This window comes from Hydra vulgaris, chromosome 02, assembly GCF_038396675.1.
Source record: "Hydra vulgaris chromosome 02, alternate assembly HydraT2T_AEP".
In the NCBI taxonomy this organism is placed as follows: Eukaryota; Metazoa; Cnidaria; class Hydrozoa; order Anthoathecata; family Hydridae; genus Hydra; species Hydra vulgaris.
In genome coordinates, this window is record NC_088921.1 from 16,342,855 (window position 1) to 16,368,828 (window position 25,974).

Consider the following 25,974-nt stretch of genomic DNA (forward strand, 5'->3'; position numbering starts at 1 on the left):
TATTTCTTAAGTTCTCCTAATAACTATCATTGCGCTAACATCATAATTCAAGTACTTTATAAATCATAATTGTAAATTTACTTTGTTCAAATGTTCAAATGTTAGTATGGTTTTAACTTAGTAAATATTAATTTTTTTTTAAATTTACTATGTTGATCATTCGCTAATATTTATATTAGCTATAAAAATTAATATATTATTTTATAGCTAATATATTATATTAATATATTATATTAATATAAATATTAATATATTAGGTATAAAAGTTAAAAAGAAATTAGTTTGTCGCAATCAAAGTAAAAATAATTTTATTTTTTGGTCAAATTACAAAATTTGTTTGCATTGATTGCTTATAAGTGTTTGTTCTTTTGTGTCTTTGCAATAAATGTCTTTTGTTTTAGATTTTGATTATTTTTAACAATGCTCTAGAAAAAAACATTAGCAAAAGGTAAATTAGTTTGTAGTGATGATATGTTATGTTTTTACTTTTTTTAATTTTTAATTTCATTTTTTTTCATTTTAGATAAATATTACCATGCTTTTTTAGCATATTGCTCAACCCTTTTTTTTTTTTAATAGGGAGTGTGGATCCTGTAGAATGTACAATATTAGGAGAGAGAGTTGTGAGAAAATTAGTATTTTTGTATTTGGTTAATCTAAACTGTCAATTTATGATGCAGCTGTAGTTGAATTTTTTTTGTAAAGTTTTTTATATTTTTTTTTGGTTTTGTTATTATGAATAAATAAATTGATTTCCAGTTAATGTGGTGTATTTTTTCCTTTTTTTAACTTGATTACTTTTTTTAGATTTATCAGATGACATATTTGTTCAATATTGACTTGAATAGAATTAAAAACTATTGAAAATTGCTGTGTTTTGTTTATAAATGTGTAAATAAAACTTTTTTTTATTTTACAAAGCTCTTCGGCATTTCTTTTGAAACCACAAAAAATATAAAACTTATTACAATATGGAGAGGTCTCAAATCTACAAAAACAACACTGATGACAACGTACTATATCAATGAGCTATTAATAATATGCGTTAAGAAAAAAAACAACCTACTTTTAAATTTCTTATAGGCTCTATGTATGTGGAAAAGGTAACAAAGAATAGATAAAGAAATGATCGGTGTGGAATAAAAAAGTATAAAAATGGTTGCTTTTATAAAGAACCATATTTTGTAGGTCCTGAAAGCTCGGAAAAAGGAAAAAGGTCAATGAGCAATAGACTTACAAAGACCCATATTTTTATGGGTCCAATCAGCTAGTGATTTAGAAAAAATAACTTGTAAAATACCCCCTCAACATCCATGCTCTTTTAAATTTTCAGGTCCATCTTTATACATTCAGGTAACAAACATCATTTATTTACAGATAAGGAATATTTAAATCGAAATCGTGAGAGTTTTTTTTACAAATCAAACAGTCAAATTCTGGAACAAATTACCAATTGAAACAGCGGATGTTAAGAATCTCATCTTATTTAAAGCTAATTTTCTTGTTTTATCTGTAAAAGATTGAACATGGTGTTAAATCTCAACAGTATTGTATATATATATATATATATATTAGGGGTATTCAAAAAAAGTGAATTTTCAAGTCTAAAAAACCATACCTCCTAAATTTGGGGCAAATATATAAAAAATGAGCCTCACAAAGTTTGAGCGCTGTCCGTTCACTTTTGACCCCCCCTTAAGCTAATAATTTAGGGGAAAATTGACCGAAAAGTGGTCGTTTTTGGGCATCTTGAGGGAGGGGCAATTTTTTTTTTTTTTCAAATTTTTTTTTTCTGCTATATATATATATATATATATAGGCCTATATTTTTGTTTAAAAATATATGTTTGGTGATATTGAAAATCATGAAAATTGGTATTTTTTAAAATATATTTTCTGTTATGCCTAATGTTATATACATATATTTTCGTGTAAATTCTGATAGTTTAAAACTTTGAATTTTTCTAATAAATACAGATTAGTACATACAATAAACATTAAAAATGAGTGAAGCACAACTTAGGTCAATGGAAAAGGAACTTTTTATTATAAAAGAGGCAAAACCAGCTATATCAGGTATAAACATTTTTATTAATATTGGAATTATAATGAGTCATTAGTTGCTAAAAAATTTATTTTATTTATAAAATATAAATTTTTCTATTTAGATATACAACTTCCAACAGGCTTGGATATACTTCAACATTTAATATATAACCAACAATGTCGATCTGTATCAATATCAAGTATTATTGCTTGTCCCCCTAAAAAAAATTTTTCTAGATGTTCGGAGAGTTGTTGTGAATGTGTTTTGTCTAAAATCAAGAGACCCTGGATTAAAGCTGGATTTGATGTGTTAACTGATTTAAGTTTAGTTAAAAAACTTTTTAAATTGCATAAGTCCTATTCCAACTTGAAAAAAAATGCAAAAAGGGGAAATAGTGGTGATTTGGCTAAACAAAACGAGTTAGAGATTGAAATAAAAAAACTTTTTTGGGCTGGTAATTCTAATCTCAAAGACACAATCAGTAAAGATAAAAAAAGATCACTAAAAGACAAGATTGAAGATCTAAAATTTCTTGAAGATCAGGAAAATGAAAGAAAGTTTGTTATTGGTTCAGAGGATATTAAATATAGAAAAAAGGTATTCAATACTTTTAATTAATTACTTTAGCTCTTTCTCAAGCTCTGTTAATTCTTTTTTCCACTAATTTTAAAATTAAAAACTAAAACTACATTTTTTCTGTTAATTAGGCAAAAGAAAGCATCAGGAAGAAAAATCGTTTACAGCCTAAGATTTTGAGAGATGATGTACCCAACGTTGAACTTATAGACACAATTTTAAGCGATGATTCTTCAATTGAATCTGATTTCGAGCCAGGTGATTGGTATCATATAGAAGTCTCTGAAAACCCAGACACAGTAATTGCAAAAATTCCAAAAGATGGTTTTGCTGGTAATGTTTCACTTACTGCTACAGCCTGTGATATATCACTAAATGTTTTACAGAAGGTAACAAATGCAATTCTATATCAATCAGGTGTTGATCTTAAAGAAGTTAAAAGCAGTCAGCCTACCGCATATAGAAAAATGAAAAAAGAAAATGTTCAGTTCTTAGGTGTAATGAACTTAATTAAGGAATATCAACTTACGTCAAAAACTAGAGGAATATGCTTTGATACAACATCATCCAACACTTGGACGAATAAAGGATCAGTTTCCAGAATATCTCAAGAACTGGATAAGTATCTCCTCCAAATAGCATGTAAGCATCATGTGACTGAATTAAGAATGTTTCACTTTTGGAAATTAGTGACCAATGAAGAAACTAGTGGACCTGATAATCCACTTTTCAAAAAGCTTAAAAATATTTTTGAAGAACATAATTTTAACTATAATTCAGTTCTACTGTTATGGTTTGATTGGAATAAGGTTAAAAGCAGTTTTTTAGAAAAGGCAGCTATGAAGTCATTAACATTTTGCAAAGCATACATTAGTAAACCAGGTATTATAGAGATGATAGAAGTGAGCTTGCAGAATTAGTTGTCACATACTTATCCCCTATAACATATAAAGTAAGAAAAACTGGTGCTATTCATCATGCAAGATTTTTAGGAAAAGCAATTTACTATCTAAAGCTTCGGCTTTTATCCAACCAACTTACGTTTGTTCAGGAAAATGATAAACTGAAAATTGAAATTAAGCTTATTACAGAATTTATTGTTTGCTCCTTTTCTTGACATTACAGCCATACATCAAATGCATCTGTACAAGAAGGTATGTACAAACCCAATAGCTGTCGATGCTGTATCAAAGTCTCAGTATAAACACTGTTGGTATTTGGATTCAACAATGATACCTTTAGCTTTGCTAGATGATGAGTTAGCATCAGAGGAGAAGGCAAAAATTGCATCAGCAATTCTGTCATTTGATATGACTAGCTCTGACTATTATAAGCCTGAGAATAAAGTAAAGCAAGATATCAAGGAAATTTATAAAATGAATAAAAAAATTGGGAAAAAACCACCATCCTTGTCTGCCTTGGTTGATGTCTTTTCATACCTGATTTTTGACATGATTGGGTTTGATAAGCAACGAGTTCAAGACTGGCTCTCACTTCCACCAAACTATTGGCATACTCAGTCATGCTTCAAAAGTTTTCAAAAATATGCTGAAACTTTGATTTTTGCCCCATCATACCTATTGACCATTCAGAACGGTCAATAGGTATGATGGGGCAGTATATTCATAGATATTCTGATGAAACTGAAAAGCACAACAGATTGCTAACTGTGGACAAAGTTCGATCTGTATTCAGATCACAAGAACAAAAATCCGGTATAATTTCAAAGATTAAGTTTAATGATGGACTTGGTGTGATGCGAAAAAGATAAAGAGTTAAACTTGATTATTATTAGATTTGTAAATTTTTTTTCTGTTATAAAACTTGAATATAAATTTATAATTTTATTTATTCTTGCTCATTTTGATTTTTCAATATAGATAAATAGTGTTTTTTTTAATATAGATAAACAACATTGCTGAGGTCACAACCAACAACTGATCATTCTTTCTGGCAAAATGAAGAAATACACACAAGGCTCATAAATAAATAAATATATATATATATATATATATATATATATATATATATATATATATATATATATATATATATATATATATATATATAAATCCAACTTTAACTACAAAAATTCTGATTTTTATGATTTTCAGTACCACCAAACATCGATTTTTGAGAAGTAGGAAAAAAACCATATATTTTTAAACAAAACTAGAGGCCTATCTACAGATAGCAGAAAAAAAAAAATGTGAAAAAAAAAAAAAATTACCCCTCCCTCAAGGCGCCCGAAAATTACCATTTTTCGGTCAATTTTCGCCTAAATTTTTAACTTGAGGGGGGGGGGGGGGGTAGAAAGTGATCAGACAGCGCTCAAACTGTTCGAGGCTCATTTTTTATACATTTGCCCCAAATTTAGGGGTTATGGTTTTTTAGATATGAAAATTCACTTTTTTTGAATACCCCTAATATATATATATATATATATATATATATATATATATATATATATATATATATATATATATATATATATATATATATATATATATATATATATGTGTATATATATATATATATATATATATATATATATATATATATTAGGTATATGATAAAGAAATTTTTTTCAAAATTTTAATTTTCCTGATGTTGCATTTGATGAACTTTTACCAATAGATCACTGTTTTGAGGTTTAAATTGATCACAAAAAAACCTCCCGCACCTAGCACCTCACCACTTTTAACTTTTTCAATTTTTCACTTGATTTTATTCCCAGTTCTTACTACCTTATGCTTGACTTTGATTTTTAAAACTGTAAATATATAATATTGTATATTGCATAGTTGTTCATATCATTCAAACAATTTTTGTTTATTTGCGGTATTAATTTGCAAGATCTGCTGTTTAGTGCTTCTTTTTGAAAATATGTTCTTTAAAAGTAAAAAGTCAAAATCAGCAGTGGAAGCAGCTGGTGAAATGTGGACACAAAATTTGAAATCAAGCACAAAGTGCCGTCCTAATATACCATAGGTAAAACAGGATATGAGCAACAAATTGTGTAAAGTGCCTTCCAACAGAGATATCGTTGGAAGATTCTTGGGACTCTTTGATGAATTGAAAGGACAACATGATCGACTAACAAAAATATCAGAGGAATTGATGAATCTTCGGCAGAAGTTTAATTTTCCTGTTCTTTCCAAACAACAAGTGCCTGCTAAAGTTGACAAACTTATCACATCATTCGAAAAACACAGAAAGCGACCAAATGCAGTATTTGACGAAAATCTTACTTATCTGTTCGATATAACAAAACCAGATGGAAATTGGCTTTGTAGTGAGGACAAACAACTGTACAAAGTACAAATTGAATAAGATGGCAGGGTGGGATATACAAATACGAAAGTGGCTCCTATGTCAACAATCCATCCAAAAAGGGCCAAAAGCACATCAGAACCCTCAACAAACTAAGCGGTTATCCCTGTACCACTTTCCTGCGATAGTGAGGATTCTGAGGAAAGAAGCAGGAGTGGTGACTCAGAGGCAGTTCCAGGAGAATCTCCCAGAAAGCATGCAGCACGCCAGTCAACTAAGTCTGCTGCCAAACTAGTGTCTAGTCACTCTTTGTCAACCAGAAAAACGTCACGGGTGCTTCAAAGTCTGGCTGAGGATGGAGTTGGTGTCCCAACTCCATCACAGTCTGGAGTCTGGCGTCGAACAATCAGAGATGCAGAACAAGTTAAGAACCGCCTCATGGAACTGATCTCTGAAGAGAAATTTTCTTTGCATTTTGATGGTAAGAAAATTGACAAGACTGAGTACCAAGTTGTGTGCTTGAAAAATGACAAAATAACATTAAAACTTGGCATTTTGGTTTGTGACAGTGGATCCTCTGCAAACATATATAAAGTACTACAGGACCTACTTGATGATTACAATGCATGGAACAGTATTCAGATGATCATCTCTGACACAACAGCTGTAAATACTGGTGGCAAGAATGGAGTTGTAGCCAAGCTTCAGAAAACATTTCGAGACAAGGGATTTGATGAACCTCAATACATTGGCTGCCAACACCACATTCTTGATCTTGTTCTACGACATGTGTTGGATTTCTTTTTTCCTATGCAGTCACAGTCGCCTAACATTAACTACAAATTTATTGATGAGATTATGGAGCATTATGATGATTTAAAAAATGCCTACAAGGGCACAGCAGTGGTAGCAGAACCTTGGCTAGAGATATGACTTTAAATTTCTTTTTCAGCTTTGTGAAGCATACAAGTTTTACAAAAATGAGGAAAAATGGCCTCGTATCAAATGGCACAAGCTGCCATCACTGCACAGTGCCAGGTGGAACTCAAGAGGCATTTTTGCGCTTATTGCATTTTTCATTCTTTCAAACTGGCGAGAACAGCTGAGGATGACTTGCAATTTCGTTGCAACTACATGGTCGCGGGCCTGGTTTTCAAACCAGCACTATGCAGAGGCGACTTATGAAGACCTGCTGTCAGCAATATCCCAACTTAGGTGTTCCAAAGCTGTGAAATGCTTCTTTACCCACTGGAAGAAGGAACCATCAGTGCTTGATGTGCCTCGATCCAACATAGTAGCCGAGAGAGCTGTAAAGTTGATGGAGGACATTCGTTCTTCTTGCGGAACAAACAAATATCTTAACTGTAAATTTATTAATACTAATACACAAATCTGAAAGATTTGGTATTAGTATTAATAAATTTGCATATAAACATACATAAAAAAAACTATCCAATTTATGTAGAAATAGTAGATAGTCATGATATAACTATCAAAATTAAAACAATTATTGGAAATCGAGCAATATTTAGATAAGCTAACAGTCTTCAAACCCAACTCAAAATATTTGGTGTTGTTTAAGACTAAGTACTTAATTTATTTTTATTAAAGATTTTAATAATATATAAGACTTTATAGGTGTAAAGAAAAAATAATAAAAAAATTATGATGATTAAATAAATAAAAAAACATTTTTTAGATGCAAAGTGACAGCTGTCAGCTATTCAAACGAATTGAGTTGTGGCTCTCACATCTGAACAACCCTGAACAAAGTCATTACCACAGAGTTATCAAGAAGAGATGTAGTGATGCTATGACAAGTATCCATTTTCTTGCATACATAACCAATACTTGCTTTTTGGGTAAAAATAAGTTTTGCATTAAAAATCAAAAGAAATTTATTTTAACAACAATATGCTTATCGGAATTTAATTTTATTTTCATAGTTTAAAACCTGCTGATTGAAATTAAAGATGAGGCTGAATAATGGCTTTACAACCGTTACCCTGATTTTAAATTTGAAGTTGATTTTGCTTAAACTTATAGATTATGATGAGTATTCGACAAGGATGTTATGCAATCAAGTTATATCAACAATATTGTCTAGTGATTAGTGGTCTATCATGAACCAGAGAAATGATTTCATTAGAAATGATTTCATTTCAGAAAAAATTGCCTGAAGGATTTTGAAAATTTATTTCTAAACTTCAAACATGCCCTGCTAGCTCAGGATCAATATAAAGAATATTTTCTTCATTTGGTTTCATCTGGTCAAAAGTTGGAAATATATTAGGAAGCGAAAAGGCGAAAATATATGTGCAAATATATTGACAGTATCAAAAATAAATAGTTGATTTTTGTATAAAATATATATTAAAAATGTTGTCATTCTAATCAAAGTGTATTTATTCTTAAAAAACTTAAAAAATTAAATGAATCAAATTTGTTTGGTTTCAAAAACATTGTGAACATTTTTTTTATTAAAAATAATATTGTGTTTGAATTGAAGCTTTCCCTTTATAGCTTGCAACTATAATATGCGTATATTTTCAAAAATCTCAAGAAAAAACCAGATTGCCCAGGTTTAATTGGGTTTTTCTTGAAGGGTTCTATTGGGTTTTATTGAGCAAGTTTTTTAATGCCCACCCAGATTCAAATTAAAATTTTGGCTAAAACCAATACTGAATTAGAATTTCCGCCTATCACTAGCCTTGATGTATGATGACTAAAGATAGAAGGTCATCAAAGACTAATAAATAGTATTATTCTATTGGATCTTCAAGGCTTTTTGTATCTATTTAACCATTCCATCGTCTCTCGGACAGAAGTGACACTAAAGCCCACTACCACAGAAAGAGCTGACTGCAACCAACCAAGTAACTGACAACAGACTGAGTTTCTGTGGGCAAGTGCAGAGGGAAGTGGGAGCTGCTGATAGAACCTCAGAAAGTGCTGCCACCATTGCACATCAAGGCTTCATAGGCTTCACCAAGATTTTTTTCGGAAGCTATCTGAAGCTTTGATTAGAGCTACTGTCTGAGTCAAACCACAGATCATGAAGATCAAAGAATATGATGCCCTGAACATAACCAAAATCACAAAGCTGAAAACTATGTGGAGTTGGTTAAAATTTTTATAAAGATTAAGGTAAAATGAGAAGCAAAATAACTTTTCAGCAGCTGAAATTTAAACATGAATGCATTAAATTTTAAACTCTTTAATATTCTTCAAAATAACTGCATCTTTCTGAGCTTTGACAGTCATAATTCAGGAGCAAACCCAATATTAATTTTACTGGGATTCAAATGGTTCTTTTAATTTTGCAGATCAATTTTGGTAAGTTTTGAGCAAGTCTCAATAGTTTCAGATTTAATGAACATCTTAAGAATACTCTTAATCAACTGCACATAGGGTTGGCTAATGTCCGATTTTTACAAAGGAGAACACAGTAAAAAAATTTATTTATACAGATTTGGGGCTGTATTCTTGACGATAAAAGCTGGACGTCTGGCAACATTAACTGCACAAGATTACCATTTATGTGAAGTAACATTGGAGCGTCTGTCTGATAGAGCATCAGAAACAGTTCAAAAATGTCTGAAAGAGCCTCAGAAATGATTTGCCCGGTAGCTATAGAACTGGAATCTTACAAGGGAAAAACAGCATTTACAACAAACTTATATGATTTGCAAGATGGCTGTTTACTTTTAAGCAGAGCTTCCCAATAAAAAGTAATTTTTATAATAGAAGGCCAAACACTAATTAATCTTTCTGCTACCTTTTTGTCTTCAACCCATCTGGTTGCACAAAAAGAAAGCGGGAACATAGAGCCTTTAATGATCCTGATAAAGTCACTTCTTCTTGCAGGAGAATCATGAAATAAGGTTAAGTAGCATTTGAAAGTTATTTCAATATTAAATCAGTTGATTCTTCTCCTGTTTTAAAAGCACCATGAATTATTTGTAGGGAACAGCAGCCTATGTCAATAAGTTTAGATTCTATGGATTGACACTTGGTGGTCAATCCATAGAAGCCTGAATAATCTTGCTGATATTAAAATCACTTACCTTTTCATTAAAATGATTCAGCAAATCAAGACTGGCACACTTAAACTTTTTCATCATTACAATATCGGATGAGTAAATCCATTTGACAAGTTTGAGTTTTCTTGTTGAGAGATTCATCGAAGCACATGACAAGCCAAGGAGACAGGCTCAGTTGTTTAAGTAAAGCTTTAAAATAAGGCTAAAGACCGTGAGCAATCCTATACCCAACTTTATTTGGTCCCATCTGGAAACATTTAGCAATCTCACATTCAGGAAACAAATCGGAACAAATTCGTTGCATCTTTGTTTGAAATTTGTATCCCTCCAGCTTCTGCATCAAAAGGGATTTCCTGCTTAGACTCTTCTACAGCTTGTGTACAGTCTTGCAGATGTGTTCTCCGGAGATGTTATCTATAATTTCAAAAATATTTAACAAGCGTTTATCTGAATCTTGTTTTTTGGCATGCTGGAAAGCAACATTTGCTTTCCCTATTTTTAAAAATTCTGGAGAGCACTCTGACTTGTCTAACAATTGTCCCATTAGTCTTCTTCCTATCATAAACAAGGTTTTTGAATCTTTAATTAACCAACACTTAATCTCTCATCTTGATTCTATAACTTACTTTCTGATCATCAATATGGATTTCAATCTTCTCGTTCTACAGCTGGTTTGCTAATATTAATAACCGATAGGTTTTATTGTGCATTAGATAGAGGTGGAGAGGCTATCGCTCTTTACATTTCTAAAGGCCATTGCTCTTGACATTTCTAAAGCTTTTGATAATGTTTGGCATGCTGGTCTGCTCCATAAGCTTTCTTCTTACGATTTATCAGTTAACATCTTTAAGATTATTGAATCTTTCCTTACCAATCGTAGTATAAAAGTTGTCCTCAATGGACAGCACTCTTCTTCATATCATGTAACTTCAAGAGTTCCTCAAGATTCAATCCTTGGCCCTGTACTCTTTTTAATATACATTACCAACCTTCCAGATAATTCTCTGATTGCTTGCAGGGGGTATTTGAGCTTGAAAATCTCAGTTCTGCTACAGCATGGGGCTAACAGTGGCTGGTGAACTTTAATTCAGATAAAACCCAATATTTTTCAGCCAATGGTTATTTTCAATAACTTAGATCTTCCTCTATCATCATCTACCCTTCATCTTCTAGGATTAACTCATACTTCCGATCTTTGCTTGGAAAATGTATATCAAATCCATTGCAAAATTAACATCTGCTAAGGTTGCATCTCTTTTCCGTGCTGGACACTTTCTTACTCCAGATTCTATTTATCTCTATAAACCTTAAATCCGCCCTTGTAAGGAATACTGTTACAATATCTGGGGGCTATCTTCTAATGATGCCCTTTCTCTTTTAGACAAGGTGCAAAACTGCATTGTAAACATAGTTACACCTGCTCTTGTAGCCAACCTCCAACCATTATCACATCGTCGTAATGTTGCTTCTCTTTCTCTTTTCTACAAATACTATAATAGGCACTGCTCTAAACAGCTAGCGTCTCTTGTGCCATCTTGTAAAATATATTCTCATGTTACTTGTCATTCAATTGTATCCTTTTCTGTGACTGTTCCTATGTGCTCCAAAAACTCTTATTTGTCTAGCTTTTTTCTTCGAACATCAGTTCTTTGGAATTCGCTTCCTTCTTCTTGGTTTCCTGATTCATATATTTTGCAATCTTTTAAGTTGTCTATCAATCGTTATCTTGCTCTACAATCATTATCTCTTCATCTTTTCTCTTCCAGTTTTCAACTTCCAGCTCCTATAGTGGTTACTTTCTACCTTGTTGGAAGCGAAAATGTAAAAAAAAAAAAAAAAAAAAGTTAGAAACTTTATTTAAGCAACAATTTAATGCCCTTATAAGTTCTTTGAATTTGATACAATGAGTTCCAAAGATTGTTGCTTTATAATGTGTACTGTTGAGAAACTATCAATTATTTTTAAACTAGAACACCTACTGAATTAGGTTAATTATTATTTCTATTAGCTGACGATTTAAAAAAAAAACAGAAGAACTTGCTTACAACTTAAATATGTTTTTTTCCTTACTTATGACTTTTTAGTGCTTGAATACCCATGTTCAAAAGTTTTAATTATTTCATGGCATAATTTGCATTTAAGCTGATATTATCTTTCCCTTTAATTAGCCAAGAGTCAAAATGAGGGTAAATGTCTTTGTTTAACCATTCTTTTTTTTAAAAAAAACCCTTTTTTTTCTTTTTAAATCAGTATTCTAATTCTAAAAAAAAACAGCAACAAAATATTATAAAATAAATAATATTTATGATGTCGGGCAGTGTGGCAAATTTTATTAATTTAGTTTTTAAAAGTCATGAGGATTTTTAGAGTCATTAAAAGTCTTTAGGTTTTGAAAAGTCATAAGGATTTCCTGAGTCATTAAAAATCATTAGGATTTTGAAAGTCATAAGGATTTTTAGAGTCATTAAAAATCATTAGGATTTTGAAAAGTCATAAGGATTTTCAGAGTCATTAAAAATCATTGGGATTTTGAAAAGTCATAAGGATTTTTAGAGACATTAAAAGTCATTAGGACTTTTAAAAGTCATAAGGATTTTTAGAGACATTAAAAATCATTAGGATTTTAAATAGTCATAAGGATTTTTAGAGACATTAAAAGTCATTAGGATTTTGAAAAGTCATAAAGATTTTTTAGAGTCATTAAAAATCATTAGGACTTTGAAAAGGATTCTAATGTAATAGTTATTGTAATGATTATAAAAATTTTTTTTTCCTACTTAACCCCCTCCCCAAAAAAAAGAGGGGCTGTAAATTTTGCATGGTCATAACTTTTGTAATTTACAATATTTTTCAACGAAATTTAAAATCTGTCAATAAATTTAAATTTAGTTGTAGATATTAAAGTTGAAAATTTTACTACATTAGTGCCCTCTCGTTTGGGCAAGGAGAGGGGGGGGGGGGACAAGTGAACATACCTAAGGTGGTAGTACCCTTAAAGAGGAACAAAATTCAAAACTTGATATCATATGGTAACATTTAAATTTTTCTGAAGTGTTAGATTAAATCATTTCAAAAAGTAACAAAATTAATTTTTTCTACCCCCCTGCTCAATAATTATGCGCATAAATTAGCTAATTTTAGGCAAAAAAATGGACCTTTTTTTAACAAGAATATCATGAGAACCATACATGTTCTACAAACCAAACTTTATAAGCAGTTTTATATATGTTCAAAAAATGTGCTGAATTAAAAATTATTCAATAAACAACATTTAATAACTTTAAAATCATTAAATTTTATCAATAAAAAGAAAAAAGTATAAGTACAGCTTGCTAAATTTTAAATTTTAATACTTTAATATAAAAAAAAAAGTTAATTTTCTTTGGTTCAGCACATCAAAATACACTCAAGAATAATTGCTAAAATTTGAAAAAATTCCAATAAGAGGTTAAAAAGTTATCTTTGTTAAAAAATTAAAAGATGCACAAAAAGTGAATCCTAGAAATAGGCAATTTAAAAAAATACTAAAGTTTTTTACACAATAAAACCTACTAAAAACCAGCACTGTTGTATGTAACACCTTCTGCTTTGCTATGTTGGTCAATAAAGCTTTTTTTAATAGCTCTTAGCTATTAAAAAAAGCAATTTCAACAACTGTTCTTTACACATGTATTCTTTTGGGTGCGCAAGTCCAAACCATCCCATTTAGCGATTCATTGACATTTTGAGTTTGGCCATGCAAACATTTCTTGAGCAATTCATCAAGATCTTTGTAAGAAAAAATTGGTTTAATGAGCTCAAATATAGTTTTTGGAATACACTTTGATTTGTAATTTTCCTGGTCGGAATGATACTTACACCATGAATTTGAACCTTTATGGAAAAACTGAGCTACCCTTATGATTGATCTTGCAGTTATGTGTGATCTACCGGTTTTCATGAGCAGGAGAACCTTTTCTTTTTGAACCCATTTATCAGACAACTAATCAAAAACTTCCATCAATCAAAGAAAATTTTGTAAAAGGGTAATTATCTATATCTTACAGAAACGAATATGAGGCTTCAATTTATAGATATTAGATCAAAAACCAACAACAGTTCTTAAGGAACAATTTAGTCATAAGCACACAAAAAAAGTATATAAATTGGACTTGTATTTTTCAAGAAGAAAATAATAATATAGAAGAAAATGTCTGATTTTTTTAAATCTCTAAGTTTTTTGGGGTACTACCACCTTAAGTTTGGAGTTTGCACAATGTGTGAAAGTGTCCTATCTAGAACATCAAATAATCATGCAGGCGCCCATGCACACATGCCACCCCTTATATACTGGCACTAAGTAAGGTGTATTTTGTATGAAATAAACTATACTTAATACTAAGGAGTATTAAGTATAGTTTACTTTTATTTAATTCATTATTTAAAAAAAAAAGGTATAACAGGACATTACCAGGAATTGATCTCTGCCGACTAAGTACTTAACATTAACCTCTCGGCGAGGTGAACATATTGATAAATTTATATATATTTGAAGACCTTTTTTAAATTGGGATCCTGTGCTGCAAACAAAGGGCTTTGAGGTCGTATAAAGTATCTAAGATAACTCCTTCACTTTTATTTTTCAATAACTTTTTAAATGAAAAAAAAAATTCAGGGGGGAAGGTTTTTGAAAAACGTACCTACTTTTTGAGAAGGGTGGGGACTTAAAAGTATGCATGGCAACAGGGTGAAGGTGGTGTCCTATTTCAAAATTTTTGGCCTACATACTTTATGGACAACCCCTAAGTTTACAGAAGGTGCACTCAGCATAACTACCCAAAATAAACATTCAGTGAGAGGCAAAATCAGCAGAAAAAAATTACAGAAGAATGTTTCTGAAAAACAAACAACTAGGACATTTGCCTAAAACATACATCCTTACTGTATTTTTTTGGCCTTTTAAATAATGACTTTTAAAGACATAATAGTTGTTAAAGGAATGCCTTAAACTTGTCTTTCGAGGCAATTGGTTACTTTATTAAAAATTAATTTATGTTATGATGAAAATCAATATTTTATTCATGAAATATAAAAGCATTTTATTCATGCTTCATTTTATACTCCAAACTTTATGAAAAATATTTAAAGAAACAGTATATGCAGATATAGACTTATAGACAAACAACTTAGGTATTTTTAGATATTTTATTTCCTAAAAAAAAAATCTTCTAAAAAACTATAAATTATGAAAAACTAATTATATTTGATTATACCAAAAAAAGAATAGTCTATTATTTTGAGAAATCCAAATATTGTTAAACATACTAAATATAAAAGAATAGAGTCAATCATTTAGAGAAATAATGATAAAACAAATTATGTCAAAAACTTATCTAAATAATGTTAGATGAACTTTTGATTTAAATAAATTCAACCTTTTAATGAAATTTTAAATTTATTAAACTAGGAAAATAAAATTTTATTAGCAGAAAACACATTTAATATAATTTCTATATTATTTATATACTTTAAACACCTGTATCTTTATTTAAAATGACTTATAACAATGCAATGAAGCACTAAGGACTTACCTAAAATAGAAAACAAAAATAAAGATTCTTGAGATTGCTTTGAAGGAATCAGATTAACAAGAAATTTTAATAAACTATTTTTGTTTTTATTGGTTAATCCACAAATCATTGATAAACATCTCTCCAACCTTTTATCAGCCATAATCTCTTCACTACTTAAACAATTATATGCATATACAGATGCACAAAACTCCATTATTGTTAGATGTGCAAATTGATAGTAATAACCTAGATTCGTTTCAATCCTTTCTATAAATCCAAAAAAATTGTCATTATTTTCATCAAAGTCAATGAAAAAAGTTTGAATATCTTCTTTAGAAAAAATTACTTTATTTTCAACAAACAATTGATATGCAATTCTACAAATATTTAAAACATATTTTTTATTGAAATTGTTTTCCATTATCTGATAAATCAATTCATTGTTTTTGAAGATGTGTTTTTGCAAAAAGTATAAAAAAATATTTGCATACAAATCTGTCATTGTTAAAAAAGAATTTAAATCTACATTTTTTGAGTCACTAATAATCTTACACATAGAAGATAAATAAAATGGAACAGATGACATGGACTTTGCGATTGGAGATTGCTTTAATGTTGCTTTCACAACATCTTTTCTTTCTTCTAAAACATTATGTTCTATGTAATTATTTATTCCATTTTCATTAAATCCCATTATTTGAACGGTTAACTTGTCACTATGCTCAGTAGATATACTTTGGTATTGATCAATTGCATAAACTCTACCAGCAATTACATATTTGTATTTTTGAAATTCTTTTAAAGCATTAACAACTGGATAATTACAACTCAAACTGTGATTTATTAATTCATTTAAATATTTAAACTCATCTAATCCATCAATCATAAACACTGCAGTATTATTACTAATATTAAAATCATTTATAATGTCTTTGTAGAAAACATTTAGTAATTCATTAATATTAGAAATATTTTGATATTGATTGAGCCTCCTGCATTCCAAATAAAACACAAGTTTAACATTTTTCCAAATTAGATCGTTTGACCAATCAAGCAAGCATTTTCTAAGCAACCATGTTTTCCCAATACCAGCTATTCCAGATATTAATGTTACAGATTTTTCTTTCATAAATATTTCATTATATGGAATGGGTGTATAACGCAATTGCTTCTCCAGAAATTTCTTTCGTTCAACAACATATATAGTATCTCTTTGAGTATTAACTGCATCAATGATACATAGATCAACAAATTTATTCATTAGATTAACATTTGCGGGTGATTTTAATGGTGGTTGAATTTCATTAATATTCCCATAATTTGTAAGATAATAACTTTTAAGCGCTGTGCATATTTCAGATATATCTAAAAATAATAATTTAAATCATCATCATCATAACTATATCATCATTATGATCATCATAATCACAGCCCTCCGAATTAGGAAAAATGAGGTTGGCAATAATTTGCCGACATTAATCTGTTAGAAGTCAGCATCAAGTCGGAAAAAGAAATTTGATAAAAAGTTTTACCATAAAACATAAAAGCAAGGTCAGCAACTATTTTGCTGACCTCAAACACTTCTAGGTTGACAGTTGGCATTGTAGAATGTTGACCCTAACTCCGAGAGCTGTCATCATCGTCATCATCATAATTAATAATTACATCATCATCATTAGAATAATATAATAACATCATCATCATTAATATAATATAAATAACAGTTAAAAAATAATGTACTTGAGTGGGACAAAAACAAAATGTATGGTACTAATCATTAGGAAATTATGCATTGCTATGCCACTGTGTTGAGAAAAGTTAGGCAAGGTACTTTCCAGTGGAAATCAAGTTTATTGTTTTTGTTGTTTCTTTAACTTGCTATTTTAATTTCCATGTTTACAAAGCTAAAGCACCACTATACCATTTAATTGCATATTTAATTACATGAGACAACAAAAACATTTAATTTAAGCCTTTTTTTACAGAGTTAAAGAAATCTTCAATTAAATGCTGTTAGTTAAAAGGTTCAATTAAAAATTAAAAAAAGAATTAAAAAGTTCTATTATTTATTTTTATAAAAAAAATCATATTTAACATAAATTTAACATACATCAAAGATGTAGCACTATATTTTAAAATGTTAAAGCATAATTTCTTTAATGAAATTTATAAAAACTCATTACATGGAAATACTGTAACACACATTCTTTTGCTAAATCACAGCGATATAAAAGCTTTTTTGTGACAAGAAAATATTAAATTACGAATAAAAAATTACCCATTGCTTTTTTAAATAAGCAATAAACCAGTTCAAATAACCAAAAACATTTTTTAAAATAACCGATAGTATAACTTTACATAAATACAAAATTGATGTTAGTAACTGGGAAGATGGGTAGGAGTGAGCCACAAGTAGGAGCAAATCATTTATGCCATAGGTAGATATTACATTGGTAGAGGCCCCACCCCCAGCTCCAGCTAAAAATTAGACTTTTCAAAAAACCCAACTCTGGCAAAATTATAAGATTTAGCAAGGGCTGATTGCCGGAGCTAGAAAAAAAATTATAATTTTTTAAATATTATAATTGTTTACTTACATTTACTATTTATTAAATATTGGCATATATTTATATATTTTTAAACTCTAATTTACTTCCAACAAGGTTGCAAGCAACTTCAAGCAAGGTTGCAATTAAGTTATGAGTTATTTTAAAATAGAGGATAGGTTAAAATGCTAGGAAACGATTAGCTGAAGACTTAAAAAGTTGTAGGTTAAATAAAAAAGCAACAAATGAAGATGGGTAAGAGTTATATAGGTTATATGATGTGCAAGGAAAAAAAAATTGATTAACAAAAGTTTGTAAAGCATGAAGAGACAGATACAGTAAAAGGATGCAACTTTTTGAATAAGAGCCAAGCAAAAATTAGTTTTGGTTTATCGTAATAGAGATGATAGTTTGTGTGAGCATTGACCATGATTAGAGAAACAGCATAAAAGAGGGAAGCTAAAGCCTGATGATGATGATGACGATGATCATGTTTATCATAATGATGTTTATATATGCATATACAATAAAAATATAACATGAATTTTAAATTAAAAAAACACTTTCGGATGTATAAGTGTTTATGCATATTCTATCACAAACCCAAGCCAGGCTATACTTTATCAAACCCGGCTGTGGCCCCGGTCAGTTATCAACCCTGGTTGCTTACAATAGGTAGAACGTGCTAAGAAAAAGATGCCAAACTTTCACCAAGTAATTACAAGCAAACTTGTGTTAAGATTATCCAAATTTTTACTGGTTCTTGGTGTTTATGATAGCGGTCTTATTCTCACTAGTGCAATATTTTAATCCAGTTGCACAGTTTAGGGAAGAACGAACCATTTCTTCATAGATAGAAGTGAAACTCAGCTCTCTCTTAAAACATGAAATTGAAAAAAATCAAAAAGAAAAATATTTTCAAGAAGATTTAAAATTTATTTTTTAAAAATTCTATTTTTATTTTAAATTTATTTTTTATAAAATCAATTTTTTACAAATTTCTTTAATTTTTTCTAAAGTTAAGAAATTAATGAGTATAAAAAGAATATACTTTTAGTTTTAAAATTTTTCTTAAAAATTCTTCTAAAATTGTACATTATTGGTGATGGTGCCAATTAATTTCTGCACAACTGTTATTGTCATTTTCTTGCTTGGTTAACTTTACCATCAATTCTTGTACTGAATTAATAGTTAATTAATAGCCTGTTTTAGGCAAATACCTTTTGCCAATACCCCAATATTTTTTGATGGGCTGAAATTGTAGGTAATTTAGTGGATTGAGCTGTTTTGATACAAAATTAACCTTTCTCAATTTGTACTACTCCAAATTTTTTTTTAGCGCAGTGGCACAAAGCAAAGTCAGGCCAAAACAAACAAGGTCTAGCATATGATAGAATGAGTGGTAAAAGTTGCTTTTGAAGGCACACTTGAATATAAATTATGAATGTCAAAGTTGATGACATCACAAAAGCTCTACTCTTTTTTTCCACAACTACAAATGCTTGTCATAAGCGCAATTTTTTTGCCATATTTGTCCATAAGCTTGTATTTATACTTGTTGCTTCCACATACACCAACAACTGAGGTATAATATTTGTCACCAGGAAGTTGACTAAAGTTACATTTTATGTAAGCCTTGTCATCCATCAAAATGAAGTCATTCAATTTTGCTAATCTAACAGCCAATCTAACTGCCGACCTAAAAATGTTCGAGTTGGCAAATAAATGTGGACATTAATTACAAGTTTTATGGTAACCTCTTTTATGGTAAACTCCAAATTTAAGTATGTTTATGATTATGTCAAATAATAATGTGTCAAATTTTTTTGCCGAACTGATGCAAACTTCTAACAGAGGTTTGTGTCAACATTTTTTGCCAACCTCATTTTTTTTAATTCTGTAGATTGATGAATGTGCAAGATATTTTTCCAATTTTCATATAGCTTCAATTACATTTTAATAAATTATAATTTAAACCTGCCAATGAATATAAATTTAGTATAAAATAGTAAAAAAAAAAAAATAAAAATTTGTTAACTCTTCTTTCACATTTGGAGTTAATGACCATTTTAGGGTACTTCTGTTTCAAGGCCCCAATCACAGTTATTTTTTTGCTAAACGATTTTGTTTGAAATTAACAAATTTAATTAAGTTTAGAGTTTGTACAACACCTGAAAGTCTATCATGATTGGTGTGCTACACAGTGGCGAAATATGGAATTTTTGGGGTTGTATGTATTATACTTTCAGGCATCGTGCAAACTTCAAATTTAAGTATGTTTATGCTCATGTCAAATAGTAATGTTTGCAAAAAGTAATTGGAGCCTGAAAAGAAAATATGCCCTTTAACCTTTAACAAATTAGCCCTTTAGCTTCAAAGGTTAATAAGTGCAAAGAGTTAATAAGATTTTGTTTTTTTTTATCAATTTATATGAAATTTAACTAAATTGGCAGGTTTTTATTTTAATGGAGTAATCTTTTAGAGTTAAAAACTTAAAGTCATTTAAGAGTAACAACCCCTTAATTTGAGGAATGTAGAAACTAAGGGGACCAAATATTGGGGTATTTTTGTTTGCAGGCTTTAATTACAGCAATTATTTGCAAAGCATTTTCATTTGACATAATATACTTATATTTATTGATAGCACAACACCTGAAAGTGTCTGCAACACCAAAAAATCCATTTGCACCCCTATATAGCGTGCCAATCGGAGTGGTCAAAACTCAATTTTGATGTCAGATATATATTCCCTGACCCCAAAAATATGAAAATATATGAATAATATGACTATATGTAGAACTTTTGGTAAAACTTGTTTCCATCCCATTGTATTAATTAACAAAATATTATTTATATCATTAAAAAAGAACCATTACTATTAAAAAAAATATTACAAATAGTTTTCAAGCAGATTTTCTCTGTGTTAAATTATTTAAGCTGTTTTTAAGTAAATTGAATAAATTTTTGTACTTGTTAAATGTTAAGCTTTTTTATTAGTTAAATAGGTCAAGAAAACAGCACATATATCAAATATTTTAAATTTTTAAATGGGTCAAGAAAATACAAAAATTATACATTTTTTCATTTGTTACATGAGTCAAAGATATAGCAAATTTATAAAACTATTTTACTTGTTTAATGATTTAAGAAATAGCCGACTAATTAAAATATTTAATTATTAAATAAATAGCCAAATAATTTAAATATTTAATAATTAAATAGTTGAGAAAATAGTAAATTTATTAAATTATATTACTTGTTAAATAGGTCAAGAAAATAACAAAATTAATAATTTTTTTTCACTTGTTAAATGAATCAAGGAAATTACAAACTAATTAAAATTTTTACTTTTAAATGGGTCAAAATAATAGCAAACGCAATATTTTTTAATCTTTTTTATTTTAGTTATAAATTTAGTCTTTTTTCTCGTTAAATAAGTCAAGAAAACAGCAAATTAAGAAAATAATATTATTTGTTAAATTGGTCAAGAAAATAGCAAATTTAATAAATTTATTTACTTGTCAAATTGTCAAATATAAAAAACATAATAACTTTTTATTTGTTAAATGGTTTTGAGAAAAAGAGCAAACTTATTAAATTTTTTATTTTGTTAAATAAACTAAAAAATCTTTTTTTCTTTAATAAACGAGTCAAGGAAATGAGAACTTATTAAATCTTTGCATTATTAAATGAGTCAACAAAATTGCAAATTTAATGAACTTTGTTTCTTGTTAAATGCAAACTTATTAAATTTCTTTTCTAGTTAAAAGGGTAAAAAAAATAGACAAGTTACATTGATTATTTTTTTGTTATATGGGTAATAATAATAGAAAACTTAATAAATTTCATTACTTGCTAAATTTGTCAACAAAGTAGCAAATTTATAAAATTTTTAATCCGATTAAATAAATCAACAAAATAGCAAATTTTTTTTTTAGATAAACAAATCAAAAAAAGGTAAGCCTAATATATTTTTGCATTGTTAAACAAGTCAAAAAAATAAGGAATTCAATAAATTTTAGCACTGTTAAACAAATGAAATAATTTTTGCATTGTTAAACAAATGAAAAAATAGCAAACTTAATAAATCTTTGAATTGTTAGTGTCAAAAAAAAGTAAACCTAATAAATCTTTGCATTGTTAAATGAGTCAAAAAGTCAGCAAACATAATAAATTTTTGAATTATAAAATGAATCAAAAAAAAATAGCAAACTTAATAAATTTTTATATTGTTAAATGAGTCAAAAAAATAGCAAACTTAATGAACTTCTTCGCTTAATGAACTTTAAAAAATTTAATGAACTTACAATGATATGAAAAAACCTAATTTTAAATTGTTAAATGAGTCAAAAAAATAATTAACTTAATAAATTTTTGCATTGTTAAACAAGTCAAAAAATAGTAAACTTAATAATTTTTTGCATTGTTAAATGAGTCGAAAAATAGCAAACTTTATAAATTTTTACATTGTTAAATGAATCAAAAAATAGTAAACTTAATAAATTTTTGCATTGTTAAACAAATGAAAAAACAGTAAACTTAATGAACTTTCGCATTGTTAAATGAGTCAATAAACTAGGGATCATAATAAATTTTTGGATTGTTAAATGGGTCAAAAAATAGTAAACTTAATAAATTTTTGCACTGTAAAATGAGTCGAAAAACAGCAAACTTGATAAATTTTTGCATTTTTAAAAAGTAATTAATTCTTTGCATCGTTAAACGAGTCAAAAAAATAATTAACTTAAATTGTTAAATGAGTGAAGAAATAGTAAACTTAATAAAGTTTTTCATTGTTAAATGAGTCAAAAAATTTTAAATTTTTTTTTTGTGTTAAATGAGAAAAAAAACAGCCAATCAAACAAATTGTTTTAACTGTTACAATAGGTCAAGAAAAAAGCGAATTAAAAATTTTTTTTATTTAACTCACTACCAGCCATTTAAACAAAAATCTTTTCGCTGTGAACGCGTTTTTTTAAAATAAAATTTAGATGGCCTAACATTGACAACAAGTTAAAATTCGAGTAGTTATTCTCTTTAAAAGCATAACAAACTATATATCAATAGAAAGCTAAACAAATGAATTTTTTAATATGGGTATCATTTCGCTTTTGTCATGCATATATTGAATAAATTAAAACTAAGGATTTTGGGATTGAAATGCGACTAAACAACTCAAAAATGTATAACAGCAGCAATGCAAGTTAGTTACAATTGAAACTCTTAATAACTTTTTAAATTCTTATTTAGTGTAATTTTTTAAGAGCTGATTAAAATAAAAGTTTCAATTTATTTAGTTTAAAGTTGAAACTTTAAAGTCTAATTACCTAAAGTTTTATCTTTATCAGTAGATAGTTTTCTTGTGCAATAAGTGAAATTTAATTAACGAATGAATTTAAAAATTTTAATACACTCAGGGTGGGTATATTTTCCAAAAGTTAACTAATTACCATTCCTTCGTATTAGGTACCTGAGAGCAAACGCCCAAAAAATAAAAAATTGACAAGTTCAGAAAAATATTAGCCAGCTCTCGTACTTCTTCACTTTGTTTGAACTCTCACATTCCTTAAGCTGAAGTATGAAAGTTGATAATTTGCTGGTCAAAGAAAGTCATAAAAGCAGATAATGGAAATTCATTAAAGTGATAAAATTATATTTTTCATGTTCATATAATATAATACAGAACTGAATGATACAAAAAATCAACAATAAAATCTTGGCTATTTCAAGTATTAAAATCAATAATGCTGCATTATGTATTAATATCAGAACTAATAAAGAGTTTACAAACTTCTTTGTTATGATGATTATACATTTTATTTGCATCTATGTAAATATTATTTTCATTATTTTCAACAAGAAAATTTACAAGATGTAAACGTTTTACTTATACACTTCTACAAGTTAAGTTTTACTTATACACTTCTACATGTTAAGTTTTACTTATACACTTCTACATGTTAAGTTTTACTTATACACTTATACAAACTAAGTTTTACTTATACACTTCTACATGTTAAGTTTTACTTATACACTTATACAAACTAAGTTTTACTTATACACTTCTACAAGTTAAGTTTTACTTATACACTTCTACAAGTTAAGTTTTACTTATACACTTCTACATGTTAAGTTTTACTAATACAAGTTAAGTTTTACGTGTTAACGCTGCATTATTTTAGAACTTATTTTAAAAAAAAAATTTTTTTTTAATCGAGGATTACTCAAGATTTTTAAACTTTGTTAAATGATATCTTTTTATAATTACACAATTTGTCTCTTATTTGTTCTTGATAATGTAGAGAAATACCTTAAGAACAAACAAATCACATAAGTCTAGAATGAAAACTTATGTACAAAACAAAATAAATTGTGAAGCATACTCAAAAGCCGCTACCAGTAGCTTATGGTCAAAATTTTAAAAAACTAAATGCTGTTTTAATCTGCTTGTGGTAGTGAAAGAGTTAATGAGTTTAGAAAAAAGTTTATCAAGTTTTTACTTGTTAAATGGATAAAAAAAATTACAAATTTAATTAAAAAATTTACTTGTTAAATGGAACAAGAAAGCTAAAAACTTATTAAACTTTTTTCTTGTTAAATGGATCAAAAAAGTAGCAAATTTGATAAATTTTTTTACTTGTTAAATAGGTTAAGAAAAAAGTACATTTAATAAATTTTTTTACTTGTTAAATGGGTAAAAAAAAATGCAAATTTATTAAATTTTTTTAATCATTAAATTTAAATTAAATATTTTACTTATTAATAGCAAAAGCAAATTTAATAGTTTTTTTATTTCTTATTAAAAGGGTAATAAAAACATTGACAAATTATTTTACAAGTAAAATGGGTAAAGAAAAAAGCAAATTTAATAAATTTTTCACTTGCTTGATAGGCAAAAAAATGAATAAATGATAAATAATGGATGAATGGAATCAATGTCTCCAAAAGGATAAATTAGTCTGTAGACAGTTATTTGAAGAGAATCCAATGGTTTGTTGATTAACTAAAAAACCATGTTTGACAATAGCCATGAAAAAAAAGCAACTGCCATGTGCTAGAAAATAACTATTGATAAATATAGGTTGAGATGTACCGGAATTGCGGCCAGCATTTGGGACTCTTAGGTCATTCCGGTTCTGGCTAGAATGCCAGAACTTACTTTTTAATTACAAAATCATTGTTCTAAAAATTATTGTTCTAAAGGGTAATGAAGAACTAGAGGTAAACCTAGGTAAAAAATGCAAAATTCTTGACAAACACAATATAATTTTATTTGCAGTAACCAATTATGTCAGGATTTCAAGAAGTTTAGAAATATTGTGTTGCAAAAAGAGCTGCTATCCAGTTTTGGGCAACAAACTAGCTCTTTTTTCATCAAAAATGTTACCTGCCAAACAGGTTGATCTATTGCTTGAAATTTGTATCACTCCAGCTTCTGCATCTAAAGTGAATTCCTGCTTAGACTCTTCTACAGCTTATGGTCCACACAACATACCAGGGGCGTGGTGGCTCTAAAAAGCCCATGCAGGATTTTTATCAAAAGGCCTATATATGCGGTATTTTACCATATATGCTTGATGTAAAGGCCCATACGAAAAAAATGATGTAAATATATATATATATATATATATATATATATATATATATATATATATATATATATATATATATAATAACTGACCTAATTCTAATAAATCATCAATACAAACTAGCAATTGTTTGTAATACATTTTTAATTATTGATATTGTAATTATTAATTATTGTATTTGTAATTTCTAATTATTAATATTGTTTGTAATACTTCAAAATAAAAAATGGTAACAATACGATGCAGCGACCACGTTTTTGTTCTAATTTTCTAACACAATTTATTGCAAGCAATTACGATTAGTATTTTATTGTTTGAAGAACATAGCCTAACAAAAAATCAAAAATC

At 28.4% G+C, this 25,974-nt stretch overlaps 1 protein-coding gene across 3 annotated transcripts in view; it reads right to left on the reverse strand.

Moving 5' to 3' along the window:
• Window positions 1-25,974, reverse strand: part of LOC136076771 (NACHT, LRR and PYD domains-containing protein 3-like) — a 61,964-nt gene that overhangs the window by 12,653 nt on the left and 23,337 nt on the right. For all 3 annotated transcript variants that reach the window (XM_065790218.1, XM_065790220.1, XM_065790219.1), the window contains one exon: window positions 15,510-16,856. In XM_065790218.1, coding sequence (XP_065646290.1) covers window positions 15,510-16,856 — 1,347 coding nt within the window. The remainder of the gene's footprint in view (window positions 1-15,509; window positions 16,857-25,974) is intronic.